The sequence below is a fragment of the Hippocampus comes genome, unplaced genomic scaffold, assembly GCF_001891065.2.
Source record: "Hippocampus comes isolate QL1 unplaced genomic scaffold, H_comes_QL1_v1.1 scaffold261, whole genome shotgun sequence".
In the NCBI taxonomy this organism is placed as follows: Eukaryota; Metazoa; Chordata; class Actinopteri; order Syngnathiformes; family Syngnathidae; genus Hippocampus; species Hippocampus comes.
In genome coordinates, this window is record NW_017805824.1 from 302,754 (window position 1) to 325,285 (window position 22,532).

The 22,532-nt window shown below is 39.8% G+C and overlaps 1 protein-coding gene across 1 annotated transcript; it reads right to left on the reverse strand.

The window, feature by feature from the left end:
* Positions 1–4,500: 4,500 nt before the first annotated feature.
* LOC109525711 (calretinin-like) lies at positions 4,501–19,593 on the reverse strand. The gene is made up of 11 exons (XM_019886452.1): positions 19,156–19,593; positions 10,771–10,847; positions 9,776–9,865; positions 9,544–9,624; positions 7,718–7,774; positions 7,316–7,393; positions 6,538–6,593; positions 6,419–6,458; positions 5,499–5,552; positions 5,104–5,175; positions 4,501–5,031 (listed from the first exon to the last, which is right to left on the reverse strand). The coding sequence occupies exons 1-11, from the start codon at positions 19,244–19,246 to the stop codon at positions 4,915–4,917; spliced, it is 813 nt and encodes a 270-aa protein (XP_019742011.1). The 5' UTR covers positions 19,247–19,593; the 3' UTR covers positions 4,501–4,914.
* Between the last annotated feature and the right edge of the window lie 2,939 nt (positions 19,594–22,532).

The window sequence follows — 22,532 nt, forward strand, 5'->3', positions numbered from 1 at the left end:
CACGATGACGTAAGGACGTCGGAAGTTGTTGGTCACGTGGCAAGTACGCTCTTGAAATACTGTAATGTGATTTGATGAATGAAGGGACATAATTATTATAGCATATTTTAGTGTGCGCACAAACAGCACCAACTATGTATACCAGCCACTGCAATCCATTTTAATATTATGATATTTTCTGTACGGTAAAAATTAAAAAGTAACGTTCTTTGCCTCATTTTTATATAGTGACACGTTTGTCCACTAGATGTCACAATCCAACACACTAATACAGCAGTGATTGTTGATCAGTGCCGCCTCAAAAATGCTCTCCAAATACAGTACCACCATCTTGTTCAATATTAAAATACACACTCACACATCGGGGCAATTTAAAGTGTTCCATTAACCTGCCATGCATGTTTTTGGAATGTGGGAGGAAACCGGAGTACCCGGAGAAAACCCACGCAGGCACGTGGAGAATATGCATCCTTCACATAGGAAGGAATCGAACCCTGCATCTTTGCACTGTGAGATTAAGGGACATATTAGTTACATCTTGGATGGCATGCTGATGTTGATGGTTTGAACTCAATTTTTGGTCTGATTTTCCCAGGAATTTTGAAGTGAACTCCACATTGTTCCTATTTGAGGGTTTCATATTACGTGGAAGTCCACCTCCTCATAACAATAAATTAGCAGCAGAATCCTGAGGCTGTGAGCTTTTGCAGTTTAAACTATGATCCAAACAGCACCGAGTTTTGAGGTGGTTAGTTTTTTCAAGTTGTTCCAGACTGAGTTAAAGTCTGCAGCTGATGTCTGCAGTGTGGGATCATGCAAAGGTCACTGTTTTTTTTTTTTTGTGTTTTTTTTTTTTTTGTTCACTACTCAGGCCAACAGGAGAGCACAGATGTTGTCCTCCCTTTTCCCCTCCCACATTCAGAAAACTGCAAATACCTTCAATGCATCCAGAAGATTTTTTCTCTAAAATCCTGACACTAAGTATTTTCTGGCTAGCCTTTTAAGCCTACAGAATTTGAATGTACACTATTGCATATTATTACTTGGCTGTGTGTAAGCTTAGTCAACATCAATGTGAACAGAAACTTTGATCAAAGGTACTTATTTTCCAAATGTGTTCCCCTAAAACCACAAATTGGGAATACGTTTTGAAGCAATTTGATCTTTTGAAGCAGGGCTGAAAAAAATGAAAGTGCTGCAAAAATAAATGAGGACAAAGTGATAAAAAGAGAAGAGGTACGAACTAATGTCAGGGGATGTTTCTCAACTTGTGCATGCTTGTGTGTGCGGGTGTGTGGCTAAAAGCCATTACTTAGCATTATCTTCAGAAAGATGATTGATTTCGGCACCAACACTCGGATTAAGACGTAATAAATGCAGCTTCTCTCCTGACAACGATGCCTGTGATATTTTTCCAAGTGCAGAGTATACCTAATGGTTGCAGTGACAGCATACAGCTTTGACAATGAACTGATGCGTTTTTTCAAGTTGTTCCAGACAGACAAATACAGCCCAGTTGCACTAATAGTACTCGGCTTGGGTCTCTGATTTATTTATTTTTCCTCCTAATTAGAGTTTGTGAAGTGCAACATCACACCTTTTTTTCATTTTAGCGCAGGGATATTGGTTGTCAGTTGCGTACGAGTTCTTCTTACATTTGTTGCCAGCTAAAAGGTAGACAAAAGTTAAAGTATCACGTATCTATAATATGTTTCTGATCATTAAGAATTCTGTCCATCAATCAGTTGGATCTAACTGTCAAACGATTAACTGTGTATTAACAAGTGCTTGTTTCTGTGCTAACCAGAGGAAATGTGCTAGAAACACAGATAGTTCTGTGGACTGCTTCGAACTCCTTCTCAAACACAGTTACCACTGACCCATAAATATACACAGATTCATGGCAGGCACAGTTTTACAGTGTCAAGGTGACCGTTACGACCAGTTTCCTTGATTTAATACACTGTTATATCTTACATCTATTTGCTTTGACCCAGAACAGTCTCAGTGAACACACAAACGTTGTTTACTGTCAAACTAAACATCAAACAAAGAGAATTACATCTTGTGTATTTGAACAAACCACATAGCTTTGCCTTAAGACAGTCATCAACAATGAAAAACGTCATAGATGGGCTAGCATAGCATTAATGGAGCATTGTTATAAGCTTTTAGGCAACAGATAGTAATAGTTGAACACAAATGGTGATGCAAGACAGTTAGACAGATAATATGACAATACTCAAAGGTATACTGTCCTCATCCTATGCAAGGAATTATTGTTATACATAATATTAGTCTGGCTTATTGAGTTTAGCAGTGACATCTGCATTTACTGTACATCTGTATGTACTGTATATCTGTATGTCTGGATTTTACAGCCCCCAGGTGGCAAATGTGTGCAAACTAATAGGAGCAAGCACCATGCTCATTGAATTGAAACCAAAATGTGGCAAAAAGTTATTTAATTTTTTTACCTTATAATAAATTATGTGTTTGGTGTATGTTTTTATCAAGTGTGATTTTTTTTTGTTTGGTTGTTTTTGGGGGCTGCAATAAATTGAGGATATTTCTATTCATCAAGAAAAGGTGATTTGAGACACAAGCATTTTGAGTTACGGCCGTCATCCTGGAATGAAACTTGCACGTCAAGGCAACACTGTATATTCATTTTTGTGTATTTTGAGTAGAGGACAAGTCATCACATTTCACAGTGAAAGAATGACTCTGACGGTACTTTTTAAATGCTGTCAAATGTCAAAACGGGTCAAAGAGTTTCCTTTATAAATAAATAAAAAATGTTCCCTTGTAAATAAATAATCTAGTGTAATATATGTTTACACACTGCATATGTATACTGCATGTGACTTGGAGCACTTTAGGAATCAGCAGTGCCTTCTTGCGCATTTACAACGATTATATCCCCTCTTTGTTTGGCCCAGTGAGTATGCCTACATGTATGTGTCAGGGTGGGGGGGAGGGGGCGGGGGGTTTCACAGAGGGAATCTCATCATTTGTGTTTCACTCGTCTTCTCATCTCCCTCACTGCAAGCGTCTGATGTGTGTGAAGGAATCAGAGCGGATAAAACTCTCTTTCGTCGATGTCAGCAGTTAACAGCTTTGACTTTACGCTGCCTTGTGTCACCCCCCCCCCCACGCCCTAGTATATTTGTTTTTGTGTGCAATTGTACAAGTGTGCCCCCTTGTTGTTGTTTTTTTTTTAAGCGAGAATGAGTGTGTATGTGTGTGTAGCGCTGCAATGGCGTGTGAAGAGGTTGGCTTCAAAGAGTGAGTTTATTAAAAATGAAAATATTGATGATTAATTGATGGAAGTAGAATGTTCCACAATGGGGGTATACATAAGGAGGGGATTGCTTCTTTCTACATGGAAATTAAGAAAATTGTGGGTGAAAAGAGCAACTGCTCAAATCTGAATTCCAGATTACAGACTGAAAACTTGGTTGAAATAGTTAACCCAATGATATGTCCAAAAGGGACTGAGCCAACGCTGGGTTATTAATACCCACCACATTGGGTTGAGGAGTTGACCCTATACAAGCTTTTGATCCAATAAGGGGTAAAAACTACCCATATTGATGAGTTAAAGCAACCAAGAAATGGGTTACCAGGTTATTAATATAGCTGTGGTTAAAAAGAACACATTTTCTTACCAACATTTTCTAAGAGGAAGAAGCATCTTCCTGTTGTAAGAGGGTTACCACAAACCATTTTCTGTGGGTGGGTTGTCCACGCTGACCAGAATTTGAATACTAATCCATGTGCCTATAGTCAGTGGTTTTACCCACTGAAACATCCAGCAGCCACCAACATTTATGAAGAATGTTACAGTAAATTGACTTTAAGCACCCTAAAGTGGCGACCAGCTTTAGTTCTTTAACCCCTGTCGACCTCCAACTTCTATCATTCAATCTGCTGGGCCAGAATAAATAACACAACTTTGGGTAAAAGTAACAATGAGCTATAAGAAATCCACAGCTTCCCAGCAAGTGGGTTCGGAAAACAATCCAGCATTATTTTTGGGTGTGTGTAGGTTAATCAAGAAAATAGGACATACCAGGATTATATTTTATGTCATATCAAAAGCTTGTATAAACACATGCAAAAATACCTGACAGTTTCCTCAGATTTTGTTGCCACTTTGTTTGTATTCCTGCAGTAGGAGTGAGACAATCCTCCTCCTCTGTGTTTTGCCAACTCGGCTCTTTTTTTTTATCTAAAAGCGACACAAAAGCCTTGGCATGAAAAATGGAGGAGCTCCCAGTCCTACATCATGCTTTCTGTTCCCAGGAGATTGGACAGAGAAGTTGTATCACTCCAGCTGCTGCGGTTACCTTTCCGGTCCCGGACTGTAATCTTCACTCCGCTCCAGCGGGATGAAATTATTTTCTCTCACATTGCATTGTTGTAAGGTGAAATAATCCTCCTGCTGTTTGGGGGAGGAAGAGTTCTTTAATGTGGAGGGAATAAGTGGAGCAAGAGTCTTATGTTATATTTATTCATTCTGTCAGTAATATATTTAATAGAAGAGTACAAGCTTCATCAAATAAATAAGAGTGAATTAGTTTAGACTGAAATAAATAGAATACATGAACAGAAGTATGAAGTGAGAGGGGGCATAGATGGATGACTGTAAAACTGCAAATGTACGTATATTAAAATGGAAACGTTAAAAAAAAAAAAAAAAAAAAAAAAAAGGTGATTACACAATATACTGTATTTAATTGCTAGGGCTATTTCACCATGGAAGCATCATGATAAAAAGATTAAATGTTAGGGGGACAGCAGTTGACCGAGTGCTTTTAGGAGCACTTTTAGTTTTCTTTCTAGCAGTGTAAGCAGGTCATACATGCACCAGGTTGCAACAGGAGGTAGGAAGGAGGCAGCAGGGGGGTCTCACAGCTCCGAGTCCCGACAGAGGACGATTTCCAGCTCAGTGCGAAACAGTTTTCCGCCGTCTGACAAAGCCATGATGCTCTTCTTGTACCCCGTGAGCCCTGTGATGTCCACATCCTGCCAAAATGCAGTTTCTCGGTCAGAAAAGTTCACACGTTGATCCAGATTGCACTTTAATGTCAATACTACCATTTTGTTCTTATCAGACAGGTCCTTCAGCAAAGCATCCAGCTCCTGCTCATCAATGTAGCCATTACCGTCCTGAGAAATAGAGAATAGATAATGTGGGTTGTCATAATGCAGGATTTCATGTTTCTTGGGTCAATATCAATTTAAAAAAAGTTTTTCTTTTCGGGTCTGCCATGATATCATCACAGAATTGGATGTAATGGACTGTAAAAGTGGACAATGCATCTGTGGCTAACATCGGCTGCTATTTTGTAGAAACCGGGTATGCATTTTCTGTGACTATCAAAAGTATTTCATCTACACGTCATTATGAACACTCATGTTTGAGAATCGTGCATGTATCTCGTCAGAAATTCAAGACACAAAAAAAAAAAAAACAAGCAAGTATTTTTCACCTTATCATAGAGTGTGAAGAGGGAGTCAAATTCCTTGACTGTGAGCCTGATACCCTGCGCACATAGGAGCAAGAAAATTGTTAGAAGCTGCGGGACATTTCTAGAGAGCAGTTACAAAAAAAAAAAAAGCCCTTGCAAAGCCACATCTGATATTAATCCATGCAGATTATGATAACAGGGCCTAGTGTTGAATTAATCCTGACCAGACTAGCTAATCCTTTGACAGAAAGGAATTGTTGATCTGGTTTCAAAAACTGAACTGCATATATGGGAACAAACAGTACGTGCGGTAGGCCTTTCGGGAAGATTAAAATAGTATCTGTGCTACAAACTTTTCCCCGCTTTACTCAGGGGTATTGATATGATCCCCAACGATCACGCCTTCCCTGAAATTGGCTTTTTTTTCAGGCTTCTACGGCAATGACCTGATTTTTTTTTTTTTAACATTTATTTTATTTTATTACTATTATTTTTTATTTTCTGGGCAGCACGGCTGGTTAGCACGTCGTAGCTTCACCAATTTAAAATGTCTCAAAATGTCAATAACACAGAAAAGCATCACTGTTTCTGCCTTTAAACATGGCTTGTAGTGTTTATATACTGTACGAGAGTAAAAATCATGATTGCATCATCTCACTAGCCAAGGGAAAACCACAACCTCCCTGGCAGATGTAATATTATGAAACGTGATTACCACAAGACTTAAAGTAACCGTGTATGTGTGTCAATGTGCCATATGTCCATTCGCACTTTAAGGCCATATACTGTAATCCTCTTGTGTAGTGACTCCAGTTTTGCTGAATTGCACTGTCTGCCCGGGGTCTCATCTCACACATGACTTGAGTTACTCAAAAACATACACCTGCAGTATTCTATACCAAAATGTATTAGTCAGGCTCCTAATTTGTGCGTCTTCCTACCTGAAACTTCATCAAGAAATTCTCCTGTACGGGCAAGAGCCTGGGGAAGACACAAGGTTTTGAAGTACAAGTTGTCGTTTGTAGGGGGAACGCGGAATATTTATGAATTGGAGATATACCTTGCCATCTCCGAGAGACCGAGCTTCCCATCGCCGTTCAGATCAAACATCCTAAGCTACAGAGAAAGAGGATTAACACGTTCATTAGCATGGCTTCAAGTATACATTCACATGTATGTTACATTTACATCGTTTACCTCTCACTCAGGAAAAAAAAAACTCTCCCACACATGCATGTGCACACACATTAAAAACACCTCACACACAAAAAACTCTCACATCACAAAAAAACCCACACATCAATGTGTTTGTCGTATTTACAAAAAACTCAAGCACACATCCCAAAAAATCTCTCACACACCAAAAACCTCTTTTATGCCCATCCAAAAATATCTCACAAAAGTCCACCTAAAAATCTGTCATCCTAACCCAAAACACACACGCACACACGCACACGCACACGCACGCACACACACACACACACACACACACACACACACACACACACACACACACACACACACACACACACACACACACACACACAATCCTTCACACACAACACAAACAAACAAATACAAATTCAAGATTACTACATGTAAATGCAACAATTGATCAGATAAATTTAACAGGAAAAACAAATGGCAACATCTTCATATTTCGAAGTAAAGACGTAACGCAATGTCATTGCTCCGAAAAGGTTCTTTTTGCCTCTCAAGTTGCCTGTAATTTATTCAACATTGCATATAAATGTTGAGTTAGGAAGAAATCGTTATCTTATTTTCCCCAAGCAGAAAGTGTGAAATGTGAAAACAGCAAGTGTTTGACAAATACTCACAATCGTCTGCGTGTACTCATTGAGCTTCTTATCATCATAGCTCGTGTTGGCTTTCTTCAGCAGGTCTGTCAGGAAGCCCTGACAAGAGTTGGCAAGGTCAGCGAATACATGTTGTTGTATAAATTGCATTAGCACTACGCTGGGATTATATGAAAGACAAAAATGTTTTATGAGAATGCTGGCTTTATCATAATTAGTGATTTCTGTACAAATAATGAGATGAAAACAAAGATCATTCCCCTCACGGGTTTGATTTGATTCACTTGTGGTATTTTGTTGAGTGGAAAGAAATTCAGACATTAAAGCGCTTATAAGGTAAGCAGGCTTTTTAATGTCACACAATCTGTCATATTCTGATTACAAATAAGAACATAGAAAGGTTTTCGCAATGACAGATCATACCTTCAGTTCATTCGACTCAATGTATCCACTACGGTCGGTGTCATACCTTCTCCAAGCCTGCGAGAAGGGAAAAAAAAAGGGAGGTTACACAAGCTGCAAACATGACAACATCATAAATCATACTTCAAATAACTAAGAAACTAACTTGTAAAAGAAAAGCTTGGCAGCCACTAGATATTGTGTAAATATAGCGTTCCTCCAAGATGGATACTAAAAGCGCCCACGCTAAATGCCTTTCCTCTGCTGAAGGCTGTTCTTCATCCATAATGTATGGTTGTCTCAGAATAGGCTTTAATGCTGCGACTGCACCAGGCAGCGTGAACATCGAACTGCGCACTAAAGAAGGAAACCTTACCACCAGTACCACTATGTTACCAGCAATGACTTCATTACAGCAAATGCAAACAAGTCACGTTTTTGTCAAATTTGCTACAGTTCAATGGATATTGTGCTGCTCCTTCAGATCTACATATAATGTTTACCTGTATAAAAAAGCTAAACAGCTACTGTATATGGAGACGGTCAGAGCCTCTCAGTAAGATGGAGTAATCGAGGTCATTCTTTGCAGAGGATAAGGAATATCTTTGGGTATTGCGATATCATCCGTCTACATTGTGTTGCAGCACGGTTTGTGTTTAAATATCCATCGCTTAAAGGGCTACAACACTACGACACTGATGCTATTTGTTCACTCGTTTTTTTGCATTTTGCATTTAGCTAAATGGACATGAGGCAAAGATCAGATTTCTCATCGCAACTTAGATGAGATTTGTTTGTAGTATTTGGGGAAAAAAAAACCTCAAGATATCAAACTGGCTTTATGAGCCATGATTTTGATACATAAAAGTAGCCTAGTTGACTACAGTATGAATATGGCTATTGGGGACATATTGGTACCAAAAGAATGTCTGTAGCTATTATAGCTCTTTAGATACAAGAAAGGCAAGCAAAATCATTGCATTCAAAGCGATAATAATATATCACTACTATCATACATATAAATATATATAGTTTAACTATAAGTATAATAATAGATCACAATTGGAATGATTCTTGCTGCAATGATGTGTATTATTAATTTCATAATGTTTGTAAACAATAGAATCCAAAGTTGTTCTGGGTGGAAGAAAACGTTTGACCGCTGCTAATCTGAACTGAAACAAAGACAAAAACGTGTGTTTGGTTTTACCCGAAATGACTCAGCGGAATTTGTTCGGAGGATAAATGTGTGGACTTCATAAGTACTTGTACAGAGAAGACCGTGCTATCGTGCTAATCGTTTCAGCATCAAAACAGCACACCTTCATGCCATTAGTTGCCGCAACGAAAACATCAATTAATTAGCCAGTCCCTAAACTAGCGTATCAACTACCGGTGTGTCTGAATTACCGGTAGTTTAATTTAATTTACCTGTTGAAATGTCAATTACAACCAGTGTAAGCAAATTCTCTCAAATACATTCAACTGGCAATTTACACATTCAAACTGCAGCGACGACCAAAAAGTCTAAGCTATTTAGCCTCTTATCTTATTCGCACTGCCATGGTCAAATGACATGTAAGGGTTTGTTTGCTAGTGGTGCCATTGGAGAAAGCTGGGTCTTTTGCTCACTGGAAGTACACGCGACATCATGTTGTAAACGCCCATGTAAGCGAGAGCAGAAAAAGACCTTCACCAAACTGTTTGCATACACAGTGGAATTGTCCAAAATACTTTAGTCAGATGAACTAAGATTCATTGTTCATGATAAATAGCTGTACGCCAAGACTTCTGTCCAAACGTGATAAATATGCTGATAAATCCAGATTTGATTGACACTAACTTACGGCCATGAATTCAGTGCTGGATCCCACAAACTCTCTGAAACATAAGAGGAAGTTTTCTTCTGTGGGCAGAAGCTGAGCCAGCTGAAGAGTGAGAGAGAAAATGAGAGATAGATGAGTTTTTTTTTTTTTTGTGACCTTGAGTGTTATCTTCTTCAGAAGTACTCCACCAGAGCTGCATTTATAAGGCAAGTGTGTCCCAGTGAAATCAGTCATATTTCCTCACGCTCTTCACCTCTGTCATCTCAATCCTGCCATCAGAATTCTTGTCGAAACTGGCCATAAACTCCCTCATCTTCTCCTTGAATGCAGCATGTGAAGGATCCTGCAAAGGCAATAAAGTAAAAACATGCAAAACGGGCCTCATATCATTGCCGTTGAGCGGAATCCTCACATCTCCCAAATGACTATTTTTCAGGAAATAATAAAAAAAAAAATGTCATCTTACTAAGTACCGGGTATAATGCCTTATATTGCTATCATATACTGTTGCGCAACAACATCAACACAACAGCACCCCAAAATCATTAAACAACAACAACAAAGAACACTAATGTATTATGCTGCCACTGATTATAAGGGTAAAGACACAAAATGGCCACAAAATTCCACAGAGCTCCTGTGGAGTGCAGAAAGAGGCGGAGTTTGATGACACTTTTTAGACAGTGGGGCGTTCAAGAGACTGAAGAGATGTTTTTTTTTTGTTTGTTTTTTTCACAGACTATTATGAACACTTCAAATTGGTGAATAATGCATAAAAATATCTGATGAAGTGGGGTCAGGCCAACATTATTGATTAGTGAAAAATAAATGAAATTGACTCTATTTGGGTAAATTAATTTTCCACCCGACGTGTGTTAGCATTAAGCTAGTGGACTCTGAGGAAACATCATGTGGTTGTTTCAAATACACAAAGTGTAATTATCTTTGTTTTATGTTTAATTTACTTTTCTACTGAGAAAGTGTATTCGTTTTTGTACATAATCCTGCTCAATTATTGAGAGAAGTGGCTAATTTACTTGATATTGCAGTCCACTAAACATGGGACACTAAAAGTGGGGTCTCGCTAGGGATTCAAAGCGGGAAGGTTTTTAATATGGTCTTCGTAAACAGTCGTGTCTTTGTTGTGTAAAAAAAAAAAAAAAAAAAAAAGTGTTCAAGGCCTGGACAATTTATTGTGAAAACCTTGATGATGAGCCGCTTTTCGGGAAATGCACCCCGAGCACTCACCACGCCTGCTCCTCGTCTTGCCAGCTCCAGCTCTCGAATGAAGTTTTCCAGTTCCTTCCCTTCAATGTAGCCATTTCCTGCACAATGCAAGAGGGACAAATTAAGTTTTATGAAACTTTTCGATAGCTTCAAGTCTCGCTAATTTGTTTGATACATTTAAATGATGTGGAAGTGTTTCCACTTTAGAGCAGACACACTTTGTGTTTAGCTATCCCCAAAGCCCAGTGATTTGTACTATAAATAAATAGAATTACAGATCATATTTCATACAAAGTATTGTAACACCCCCACACCCTCACTATTCGTGGGGATAGGGAATGAGCCCTGCTGCGAACAGAGAACCGAGTATTTCATGCCACTGCTGGAAAATGTTCATAGTTGCTCGAATTTATCAATTAAATTGTAAATATACCACAAACTATAATGCACAAACACTTTAATATCATTTCAAATTGATCCTACTATAATGCCCTTAAAAATAAATGGCTTGCAGAAGATTTGATTTACAAAAAAAAAAAAGGCAAATTCCAGCCGTGGAAAATTATTTAATCAACACCAGACATTTATTGGAAGGGGTGTCTATGTGGGTGTACAAACACTTGTGTTTGGGTAACACGACAGTGAGAATTTTTTGTTCATTGTCCTGTTTTCTATCTTCCAATAATGCAGCGTAATTGGAGGTAGAACTTTTTTTTTCCTGTTTCGACGTCACAATTTGGAAAACACACCTTCCTGTATGTCTTGGCCAATGCAAATAGTCTCCACCAAAATATTATGCAACACATGAGGTATTTTTGAAACACTTTTATGATGAATTACATTGAATACAATAATGGTGACATGTACATTCTACTTTGCACTAGCTGAAGTGTATACTTCATTGTGATTTGCTCATTTTAACCCAATTCTCAAGGCTTTTTTGTTTGTTTGTTTTATATTTGACCTCTGGCTTTCTGTGCTAGTACGCTCCACCTGGTACCAACTGTTTTTTTTTTCCCTGACGTGAAATTAACGAGGCATCAATTTCAAGTGAACGCCTCGCCCGGTGACTAATTGTGGCATGGGTGTCTATCAGAGCGTACAACATGCAGTCTATCACAGAGCATGCATGTTTTATGTTAATTTGTCTCCCGAAGCATTAATATTCATGTCTGGTGTTAAATCACTACAGTATTACTATATCACCAGGGGAAATGATTTACACACTCTATCAGCTATTTGACAAAAAGTAGTTGAAGTTCAGCTTCAGAAGGGCCCAAACACGATCAGAATCACTGACCTACAAAAAAATAAATAAATTCTACTATTTGTCCCATCAAATTATATTCATTACACCCAAACAATTCTTGGCTGCAATGCTTCCAGTTTGTTTATGTGGATGTTCATTCTTTTTTTTGTCCAATCAGATTTCAGGCTCTGTGTGGGACACATTGTAGTTACAAATTCCCCTCGGAAGTCCGGTAGTGAAACCATGTAACTGTTTTGTCATTTTATTCTATATCGCTGTTGTTGGGCCAGTACCTCAATTTGGCAAATGTCACTTTTTTTTCCCTTTTTTTTTACAGATCTAAACCACCACTGAATGCCCTGGTAATGCAAGGCCCGCCGCAGCCGCTTCTTAAAAGTGATGACATGATGCGAATCTTCTCATGTGTTCAGAATGGGATATTTCATCCCAAAGTGACATTTTCAGCAGCAGGATTTGCTGGAGCGGAAGAAATGAATCCCAGCACTTGGGAGCAGTTGGAGTGTGTAATGAGTGTTTTCTTGACTAAGAGAGTGAAAGTGGGCAGTTCGACTGATGCTTATTGGAGCATTCTGTCCCTCTTTCTACATTATTGTGAGAATGAGTCAAATGACCAATCATACATCATTTACTGTTCTGGTTTGCCCGCGAGTAACAAACAAGAAAAATGAGCAGGCATGTCATTACAATGCACGCAATACAATGTCAAGATGTAGCCACGCCCCCTCTGCCTTCGGCTCTTAATCTGATCTCAATTTCTTTGCGATCATTCTCTTCTTCACCTCCCTCCTGCTTTAGCCGAACCTCGCTGCTTCAGCTGCACACGATGTCATAGGTGGCCCATGTCACCATCTGTGCTTTCAGATATAAACAAATCATGGATGGAACACTGCAGACACATAAATATTAAAAATTCACTTCGCCGTTTGTGAAATTCATCATTTCTCTCTCATTGCTATGTCTTGATCTCACAGAATAGTTTTATTTTTCTGTAATTGTCTTAAATAACAAATTAGGAAATGACTTCACTGGTATTTAACCCTTTCGGAGGCAGCTTATCATGTTATGAGGTTACAGAGTGCATGAAAGGGTTAAGCTTGATGTTTAGTTTATTTGTAGGAAGTAGTGTTAGTTTCATACTTTGCTTGGTAGGCATGCTTGAGTCCACCAAGTAAAGTCTCTCTTTGTACTTCAATGTGAAAAAAAATTACTCAATATTTGAAAATGCAAATAAAATTGAAAACCTAATATACAATCAAACATATCAGACTGTGGCTTGTAGCTATGGAATTATATACATTTTTATTTTTTTTAATATATATATATATATATATATCCTCGTCTCACCCCTCGGGTCGTGTCCATCCCCCATTCAGCTCGCGTCCTCTACCAGCGGCCAGGAAGCTTGAGAGTTCTGCACAGTATCCTCGCTGTTCCCAGCACTGCACATTTCTGGACTGAGATGTCCGATGTAGTTCCCGGGGTGTTCAAGTACGGTACAATTTTGAGTACAGTTGAGTTATATTTAGCTCACTTGAATCTTTAAGAATTCATCTTGGAGCATTCATGCTCTCTTAGCACCAGATCCACCCAATCCGTCCATCCATCCATTTTCTACCGCTTATCTGGGGTTGGGTCGCGGGGGCAGCAGCTTTAGCAGGGAAGCCCAGACTTCCCTCTCCCCAGCCACTTCTTCTAGCTCTTCTCGGGGAATCCCGAGGCGTTCCCAGGCCAGCTGGGTGACATAGTCTCTCCAGCGTGTCTTGGTTTGTACCTGGGGCCTCCTGCCGGTGGGACATGCCTGGAACACCTCGTCCAGGAGGCATCCTAATCTGATGCCCGAGCCACCTCATCTGGCTCCTCTCGACGTGGAGGACAAGCGGCTCAACTCGGAGCACCTCCCGGATGACCGAGCTTCTCAACTTATCTCTCAGGGAGAGCCCGGACACCCTGCGGAGAAAACTCATTTCGGCAGCTTGTATCCGGGATCTCGTTCTTTCGGTCACGACCCATTGCTCGTGACCATAGATGAAGGTTGGAACGTAAATCGACCGGTATATTGAGAGCTTCGCCTTTTGGCTCAGCTCCTTCTTCACCACAACAGACCGATACAAAGTCCGCATCACAGCAGACGCTGCACCGATCCGTCTGTCGATCTCTCGCTCCCTCCTGCCCTCACTCGTGAACAAGACCCCAAGATACATAAACTCCTCCACTTGGGGCAAGATCTCCTCCCCGACCCGGAGAGGGCACTCCGCCCTTTTCCGACTGATGACCATTGTTTCAGATTTGGAGGTGCTGATCCTCATCCCAACCGCTTCACACTCGGCCGCGAAACACTCTAGTGAGAGTTGGAGAGCCTTGCTTGAAGGAGCCAACAGTACCTCATCATCTGCAAAAAGCAAAATGCAATACTGAGGCCACCAAAACGGACCCTGTCAACACTTCGGCTGCACCTAGAAATTCTGTCCATAAAGGTTATGAAGAGAATCGGCGACAAAGGGCAGCCTTGGCGGAGTCCAACCCTCAATCCAACCCAATCCCAGAAAATGATTCGGTGCTCAATTTTATATGTATATGATTGAGGAGCCACCCCCGTCCCAGTAAAGACACAGCAACTTTATAAAGCAGCCAACAGGAGGCCCAAAATCGAACAACTGGGTTAGATTGTGCTCAATAAAGTGTCTGCCAAATTTATTATATCACAGTATTCACATGAAATACATTTCTGTAGCAGTTGTTAATTTCACTATGCGTTGGCTTTGAATGGGAATTGACTGGCTAATCAAAACAGTGAGTGTGTGTGGGGCGGGGGGGGGGGGGGGGAGACACCATATCATGGAAGTTTTCATACCTTGTGACCCCTGAGGGCCTCATTAGCACGCTTTGCAGCTGGATCCAGTGGAGTGAGACTAGAAGATCAGCTGTGATAACTCACAGGATACATATACATCAGGGAGGTGGGCTGAAGTGAAGGACAATGCATTCTCTTTCCACTGATTAGAATGTTTTCATGTTCTTTTCTGTGATTGAGAAGGCAATATGCAAGCCCTAAATCCCTGGCCAGGTTTCATCTGGGATTTGTGCTCTATTTTTCTCACACTCAAACACGGGGAGAATAAAACGTATTTCACTCTTTATACTCATGGTGCAGAGAGAAAAGCAATACAACAGGTGCATCTAAAAGTCAACAAAGGTAGTATCTTGTTTTGACTGACGATGTCAGAGAGGTATTCATTTTATAAATACTGTATTCATTTGATTTTGTGGTTTTTGGTTGCAATATGCAACTGAACTGCTACGGAGAGCAGTTTCTAATATTTGGCCTCTCTCATGTGGGTCATCACTCAACACTTTATCTTTGTAAAATATTTTGTATTGCATCTGATATTATGCATTGCATCTGATTAGATTGTGAAAGTTTTGGGATCAGAGGTGACATTTATCTCAGAAAAGAATATTCAAACGTTACGAGTAAATGTGAGTAGCTCCTAAAAGGTATCAAGTAAGGGTGGGGTGACATTGGTAACCCACAATACGATCCATAACTCACTTATAGACATTAAAATCAATAGCTTTCAGTCCCTTGTTGTCGTATTTAATGGTGAAACCAAAATAGAGGAAATAGAGGTTTCCAAGTACCGCTATTTTTTTTTTTTTTTTTTTTGTCCGGTTATAATTAAATCTTTTTTTTTTCTTTTTTGGGTGTGATTCCACTGTTGGCCACTAGATGGTGGCACACGATTGTGTTAACAATGTGTAAGTCTGAAAGAAGAAGAGTACAAACAGGAAGTATTTCAAGTGCATCCTCATTTTTAAGAGATTAGAAAAAAGATGATTGAATGTCAAAGCTGTTGGCTACTTCACCTGGTCAAAAGTCTAGTATATTTTCTGCCACCAAATTGTCAGATGCGTCGGGGGCGTGGAATCAAAAACGCCCTTGGGCCACTGGAACACCCTGTGAGGCGTGGCAGTCTGCCAAATTCCCAAACAGGGTAAACTAGATTTGCCCCACGAAAATGAAGATGCAGCATGTTTTACAACGAGCACACGGATGCCTGTCTGCAAAAATAGGGCCCATAATTCCATCACAAGTATCAAGTATGAGTTGCAATACAAATGTGCATTAGTACACAGCACACTTGAGTGCAGATGTAACCCCCTCGGTTACATAACTTGTCTCAGAATGGCTGACGAGTTGGTTGGCCCATGCAGCATGCAAACTCTTGTTCTTTTTGCCCCAGTTGTCATCCACAGTCCATTTCTGTGGCATCTGTGTCACAGCTGTGATGGCGGTGTCCACAAGCTTGACAAGAAGCTGACCACTTTGTCCTCCAACCACAGAAAAAGCTTTTGATGCAGTTATACTAGACTATACTGCACACACGCCTTGATTATTGATAGAGAATAAACTGCCCTTGTAATGAATCTTGTGCGCACTGGAGCTAGTTTAAAGCCCGGCTGTTGATTTATGGTGAATCTAGTTTGCATTGATCTTCTGCAAGCCGCACTCTATCAGTCAAAAAGATGTAATTTGTTGTTCTTCCCACCAAGTGAAGAAGCTTTTAACATTTTTATCTGTCCCCCAATGAGGAAGTGTCCTCATGGAAAGTGATGCAACCACTCAAGTACAGTCCACGTGTGATCAGCAAACTATTTTAATTCATTCCTAGTCATTGTCATTTCAAGAGTCTTTTCAAATGGAGTAGGTTCAGGAAGTATAGAATATAAAGGATTGTTTTTCTTTTTCTGGTGTGCACAACCTGCCTACCAGGAAACATAATCTCTCTCTCTCTCTCTCTCTCTCTCTCTCTCTCTCGCTCTCTCTCTCTCTCTCCAAGAAAAAAAAAAATAAATAAAAGACAGCAATATGAGTTGTTTTTTTTCTACATGTGTTGCACCACCATTTGTGTTCAAATAGCCATTACTTATGCATGACTTAAAGGGTTGGAACACCACAAATACAATGCAAGGTTTGTTTTCCCATCCATTGTCTGTTAGCATTAGGCTAACAGATTTGTTTGTGTGTGTGTGTGTGTGTGTGTGTGTGTGTGTGTGTGTGTGTGTGTGAGCTAAAGAATCAGTTGAGCGATGGTTCGTGTCTCAAAAAATTTGAAAGTAAAATTATTCATAAGTCAAGGTACCACTGTACAATGTATATGATACTGTACAGGATTTTGTTGTTTAGGGTCACATGAGCCTTGATCTGGATATGCTCTGCTTTTGTTTTTATCCAGAATGCAAACGTGCTTTTCTAGATTTACTTCTCCATTGTTTGTAATTTCAACATTTTGGAGAAACGTCAGTGTAAAAAGGGCTCATACTGAACCTTTATGTTGCTCAGACCTGGCTTCAGACGATATTGTAAGCTATTTTGGTCTTGTCTCAATTAAGAATTAAAATTGGATTTATGAGTCCGCTGGATGCCAATCGGGCCTTGATTCAACTCATTCTTGATCGAAGGGCAGATTGACACAAGTCTGTCAACGAATTTTCAAAAGACTATTAGATTCATGGACTGTGTAAGAAGATTAGGGGAGGTTTAGGGGGTCCTGTTGAGCCTCCAGCACTACCCATCCGTGTATGAAAGCAATTGGATGTTATGAGACAAAGCTGTATCGGTGAGCTTTAATACTGTACTACCGCAGAATTAGGTTACGGTTTGGTGTAACAATAGAGGTCATAGAATTTTTTTGTTGTTTTTTGGAATGACTGGAGGTTATCCTTAAATTAAAACTGAAACATGAAAATGGGAAGGGTGGCAAAGATGCTTCGTGATGTTCAGCCTTTCTCCGGCCTACCAATATTCACTTTTCTGTACATGTATTGTATACAGTATTTACCTTTTGGCAGGGTTTGTTGATCACTCTTTATTCAATAGAAAAGTGATGCATGCATACAAGAAGCCCTGTTTTAACTTTAACACAGACTAATGTTGATATTAATTTGTGTTTTGTCTTAGAATTAGTCATGATCAGTCAACAGTCAAAGATGTTTTCATTAGGTATCTGTAAAAATATATTTATTGTACTTCTTTTATCATTTTCGGACCATTCCCCTGTTGGAGTTGCATGGTTCCACTTTAGCGCCATCATCTCATTTCCCTTCTTTAATTTAAATCCATCCTCCATCAGTTTACATGATGCACCCCCCATCCCCTTCTCTCTAGCTGTCACTCATGAGCTCTCCCTCCCTCCCTTGCTCTCTCTCTCTCTCTCTCTCTCTCTCTCTCTCTCTCTCTCTCTCTCTCTGACTCTCTCTCTGACTCTCTCTTCTTTACACTCCCTCTTCACTTACTCTGCTTCTTTATAAATATTATACAAGCCGCCCCCCACACCTCCTTATCAACCAAAGCGCATATTCTAACCACATTATAAAATAAGATAATAATCTTTCAATGATCCCCATAGGGGAAATTCAGGTGATGAAGCAGTATAGGGTAAAACAGCCATTTTAAGACGTCTAAATAAATAAATAACTAAATAAATAACGTTAAAGATAGTCGGAAACTATTGTAGTATACCACTTTAGGTGGTATACTACATATATAAGAGACTGCCAGGTTTTCTTCAATTTCTTGTTCATTTTAATATCTAGTGCCACTAAAACTGTGTCAAGTGACTAACTGACACAAAATAACACAAAACCACTGGTTTTGGCATATAGTTATAAGAACTTGTGAAGTGATTTTCGTGATTATCAAGAAAATCTCAATCAGCTCTTAAATTCAACTCTTATGAGCTGCTTTTTGTTGTTTTTCATATATTGGCCCAAAAAATGTACCTTAAGGTCTACTGGGTATTTAAAATGGACAGCAAACTTAAGAAATAATGATGGTCTATTAATTTTTCCCCATGGCTAACATATAAAAAATGCAAGATTAGCATTAAACCTTTTTTTTTGTGAATTGAAATTACACACAAAACAATTAAAATGTCAAGGGTAAAAAACTTTAAAAATCAACATCTAATACCACAATTTACACCAGCAGGAGTGCAAACATTTTTTTTAAAATATTCACTCAGGTTTCACTCATTTGTGCTTCAATGCATGAAATGTAAATACAAAGTGAGTCATTAAACGATTTCTTTTAATGTGATGAACTTTTGAAGGCACAGAAAAGAAGAAGAGCCACTGACCGTCTGCATCAAAATGTTTCCAGATGTCGATGAACTGAGCTGCGGTAAGCTCGGCCAGGTGCAGGTGAGGTTGGTGAGTCTGGGCTGCCATTTCGTTTCTCCTCCTTCGAATGGATGCACTCGCAAGCTGGATGAAAGATCAACTTTGCCTGTGTAGATCCTCGCTTTTGCTTGCCGCTCCTCCTCACTCGCTGCTTTTAAACCCCCCCGCGGCGGCCGCACTTCTCTTTCCTGCCACCAGGGAGCGCTTCGGCCGTGAAGACAGCCCCCTCCTCCCGACCCCCACGGGAACCAGGGACCACTTTCGCTGCAGGGCAGGAGGAGTGGGGCGGGGGTTTCTCCTGGGCATTGCTTATGAGTTGCCACGAAAGGATGCACAAGATGCTGCCTGCTGAGATGATTTTGTTGTTCAAGATGTGAAAAACCAGCCAGAGCACCTCTCTCTCTCTCTCCCTAATCAAATAAAGACAAAGAGCATGCGTTAACAGTCGGCTTTTACACAAATGTGTTCATTACATGCGAGTTTTTCCAAAACTTGATCAAAATGTGATTATCTCACAGAGGCAGAGAACGATACAATGGCTATAAAAAGTCACCTCTGTTCAAATGCCAGGTTTTTCGGATATAAAAAAAATGAGACCAAATCAAATGTTGCATATTGATATTAATCTGTTGTTAAATCATTGCATTGCCACTCCTAGTTGAACTTTACTGTAATTATAAAACAAATGGTATTACAGGGTATGTATTTAGAACAATGTTTTGCCATTTGGAATCTCTGCTAGCTCATTGCTAGCACACAATACAAAATGCCATAGACAAGCTACCTAATGGCATGCATAGTTGCTGTGTTTTGAGCCTTTCAGCAACACAGAGTATTTGAACACAAGCAGTGCAGAAACACATGTAGACAGAATACTGCTTGCAAGCATATAGTCTTTCTCCTGGGTCTTTATCCTGTCTGTATGACTATATGATACTGCCCTCCAGGAGGCCAGGTTGCGCACGACAGAAGAAGCTACAATGAATTAACCATGATGCACATTAATTCTTCACATTTTCATGATACATCTGATTACTATTTGCTTGTACAAAGTGCAATATTTTAGAGTGCTATTTTCCTTTCTAAAAGAATACATAAAAATGTTTTGTGTTGTTTTGGTTTTGTTTTGGTTTTTGGGAGGGGGTGGGGGGTGGCGCTGGAACAAATGAATGAATGACATTTCCATTTCTTTCAATGAGAAAAAAATGATTTGATATACCAGCGGTGCAGAGTGCAGTTCAACCAACAAAAAAGTTGTGAAAGTGCAGCATTCAATCACCTTCCAGACTGACCTTGTGTCACCCAAGAGGCCCAAACATCTGGCGAGGACAAACTAGAAGATTCCATTATGCCTTCGATGCATCGCCCCTGTTCCATTTATAGGCACATTGTCTTCCGCTTCACTTGCTTCTCTCCTCTGCTGACTTTTGATTCGAGCTGTCTCGCAGCTGGGCCGACACTCTGCCTCCATATTGCTTCTACTTTCCACCCTCCTTCAACGCTCTTCTCACACTCTCCATCACTCTTCCTGGCCTGCTTGGGTCAGAGAGCCTGATTCTCCGCGCTCAATCGAACCCACTCACGGCGTAAATCCAAACGGCCGCTCTCGCATATCTGCTAAATCAACATGCCTTTGTTCTGTTTGTTGTGTGAGCCCCGGCTCCTATCTTTTCCTAATCTCCTTTCTCATTAAAAACTCTGCTCCGTGGTTTGGTCTCTGGAAGCTGGTGTAAAGGATGGGTGCTCGCGGTGGGGGTGGGTGAAAGGGATGGAGGGAAAAACTGCAGAAGCCGAAGAAGAAGACGAAGACACTTTATCTCCTCCCTCCAGGCAGCACGCTGGTATCAGAGAAACGAAGAAAACAAAAACGGAGATAATTGGCCAGGCCGGTGTACACGTTTATGATTTGGAATGTGCAAATGTGTGCTCGTGTGACAAAGAATAACCACATTTATAGGCGCTTGCAACATGAAAGGTGTACGAACAATAATTACAGAATGTTTGCCGAGGCCTGATTACTCTCATTTTAATGATGGAGGCGAAGCGATGGGATCAATCCCAGAGCAGCGCGGGATGTGGGAAAAGGACAAGGATAGATGAGGGACATGTTCGTTAATGGGGTTCCTGATCACGTGATTATGAACACTCGCGTTCCCCAAGTGCAGGCATCGTTAACCTCTTGCTATTTGCTGGCACCAGCGGCGGGATGATTGCTTTGGAAATGAAATTCCTTACAGCTACAAGTTACCCTTTGACAATGTAATAGTCGTGCAACTACTCGTGTTTCAATTACTGCATGAAAAGTAACATAACTAATTCCATTCGATTACATTGTGATTACTTTTTTAATTCGTTTTGAATCAACGTTCTCGACTGTTTTTCACATTTTAATACCCTGATAGTGTTAAAAATTTTCATCAGTACTTGAGACGGCACACCAGGCAATATACTAAAACACAACACAAGATTCCGTTTGAGTTACTTGTGTTTTTCTGTTAGGGCAGAAATCTAAAGTACATGTACACACGCAAAAAAAAAAAAAAAAAAATACAAATGTCAAGTTGTTTTCCCAAACAACTCACTGGGTAGATGTGGATTTTGAACGGATTGGGTTATATTTACCTGAGTTTCTGAGGCAATTTTCTCCAAAGGTAACTACATTTTAATCATTAAATTGTCCAAAAGCAACTGTAATTATATTTTTTCCCTAGTAATATAACATTACAGTTTCATGCATTTTGAAAATACACTCTTAAACAATATTGAACCCACATTAGGCTATTTTCAACCCATGTTGGGTTATTTTTTTCACGAATATTGAGTTATTTTTAACCCATCTAAAAATGTAGATTATGTAATCTCATTAATTAAATATAATTAGTGACTCCCCAACCCCGGCTGGGGGTGATAAAAGCAAAATTAAAAAGAAATTAAATTATCAACTTTGCATCAAATACAAAGACAAGTACTGTACAAAGACATGTACATATTCATGCATATGTGCGCACATGCATGACTGCAGTTTGAATTTGAAACCGCCTGTGTTGTTATTGCATGCCAATCCAGACACAGGTTGTAGGTCACTGACTACGGAGAATTGTGCAATCGAGTTAATGCTTTATTAAAATGAAGATGAGCCCATGCTACATAATATGCATAATTAACATGGAAATTAAAGGATGAAATGTTGAAGGGTGGCCAGGTGTTGTCGAAGCTTTACCATCCATAGTCATTTTCTCAAATGCACGCATAATAAAGTGGTTTTGGGATTATGTCGAATTAGGCAAAATCTAATTGTGCAGTGCGGATTGAATATATATAAACAGATTTAAAC

What these genes read in the sequence shown, in the direction of transcription:
- LOC109525711 (XM_019886452.1), bottom strand. Translation starts at nt 19,246, where the DNA reads ATGGCAGCCCAGACTCACCAACCTCACCTGCACCTGGCCGAGCTTACC. An exon ending in GCAGGATTGAGATGACAGAG is followed by an intron (nt 9,625 to 9,775) that starts GTGAAGAGCGTG and finishes CTCACTCTTCAG; the next exon opens with CTGGCTCAGCTTCTGCCCAC. An exon ending in GGTCTCTCGGAGATGGCAAG is followed by an intron (nt 6,459 to 6,537) that starts GTATATCTCCAA and finishes TGTCTTCCCCAG; the next exon opens with GCTCTTGCCCGTACAGGAGA.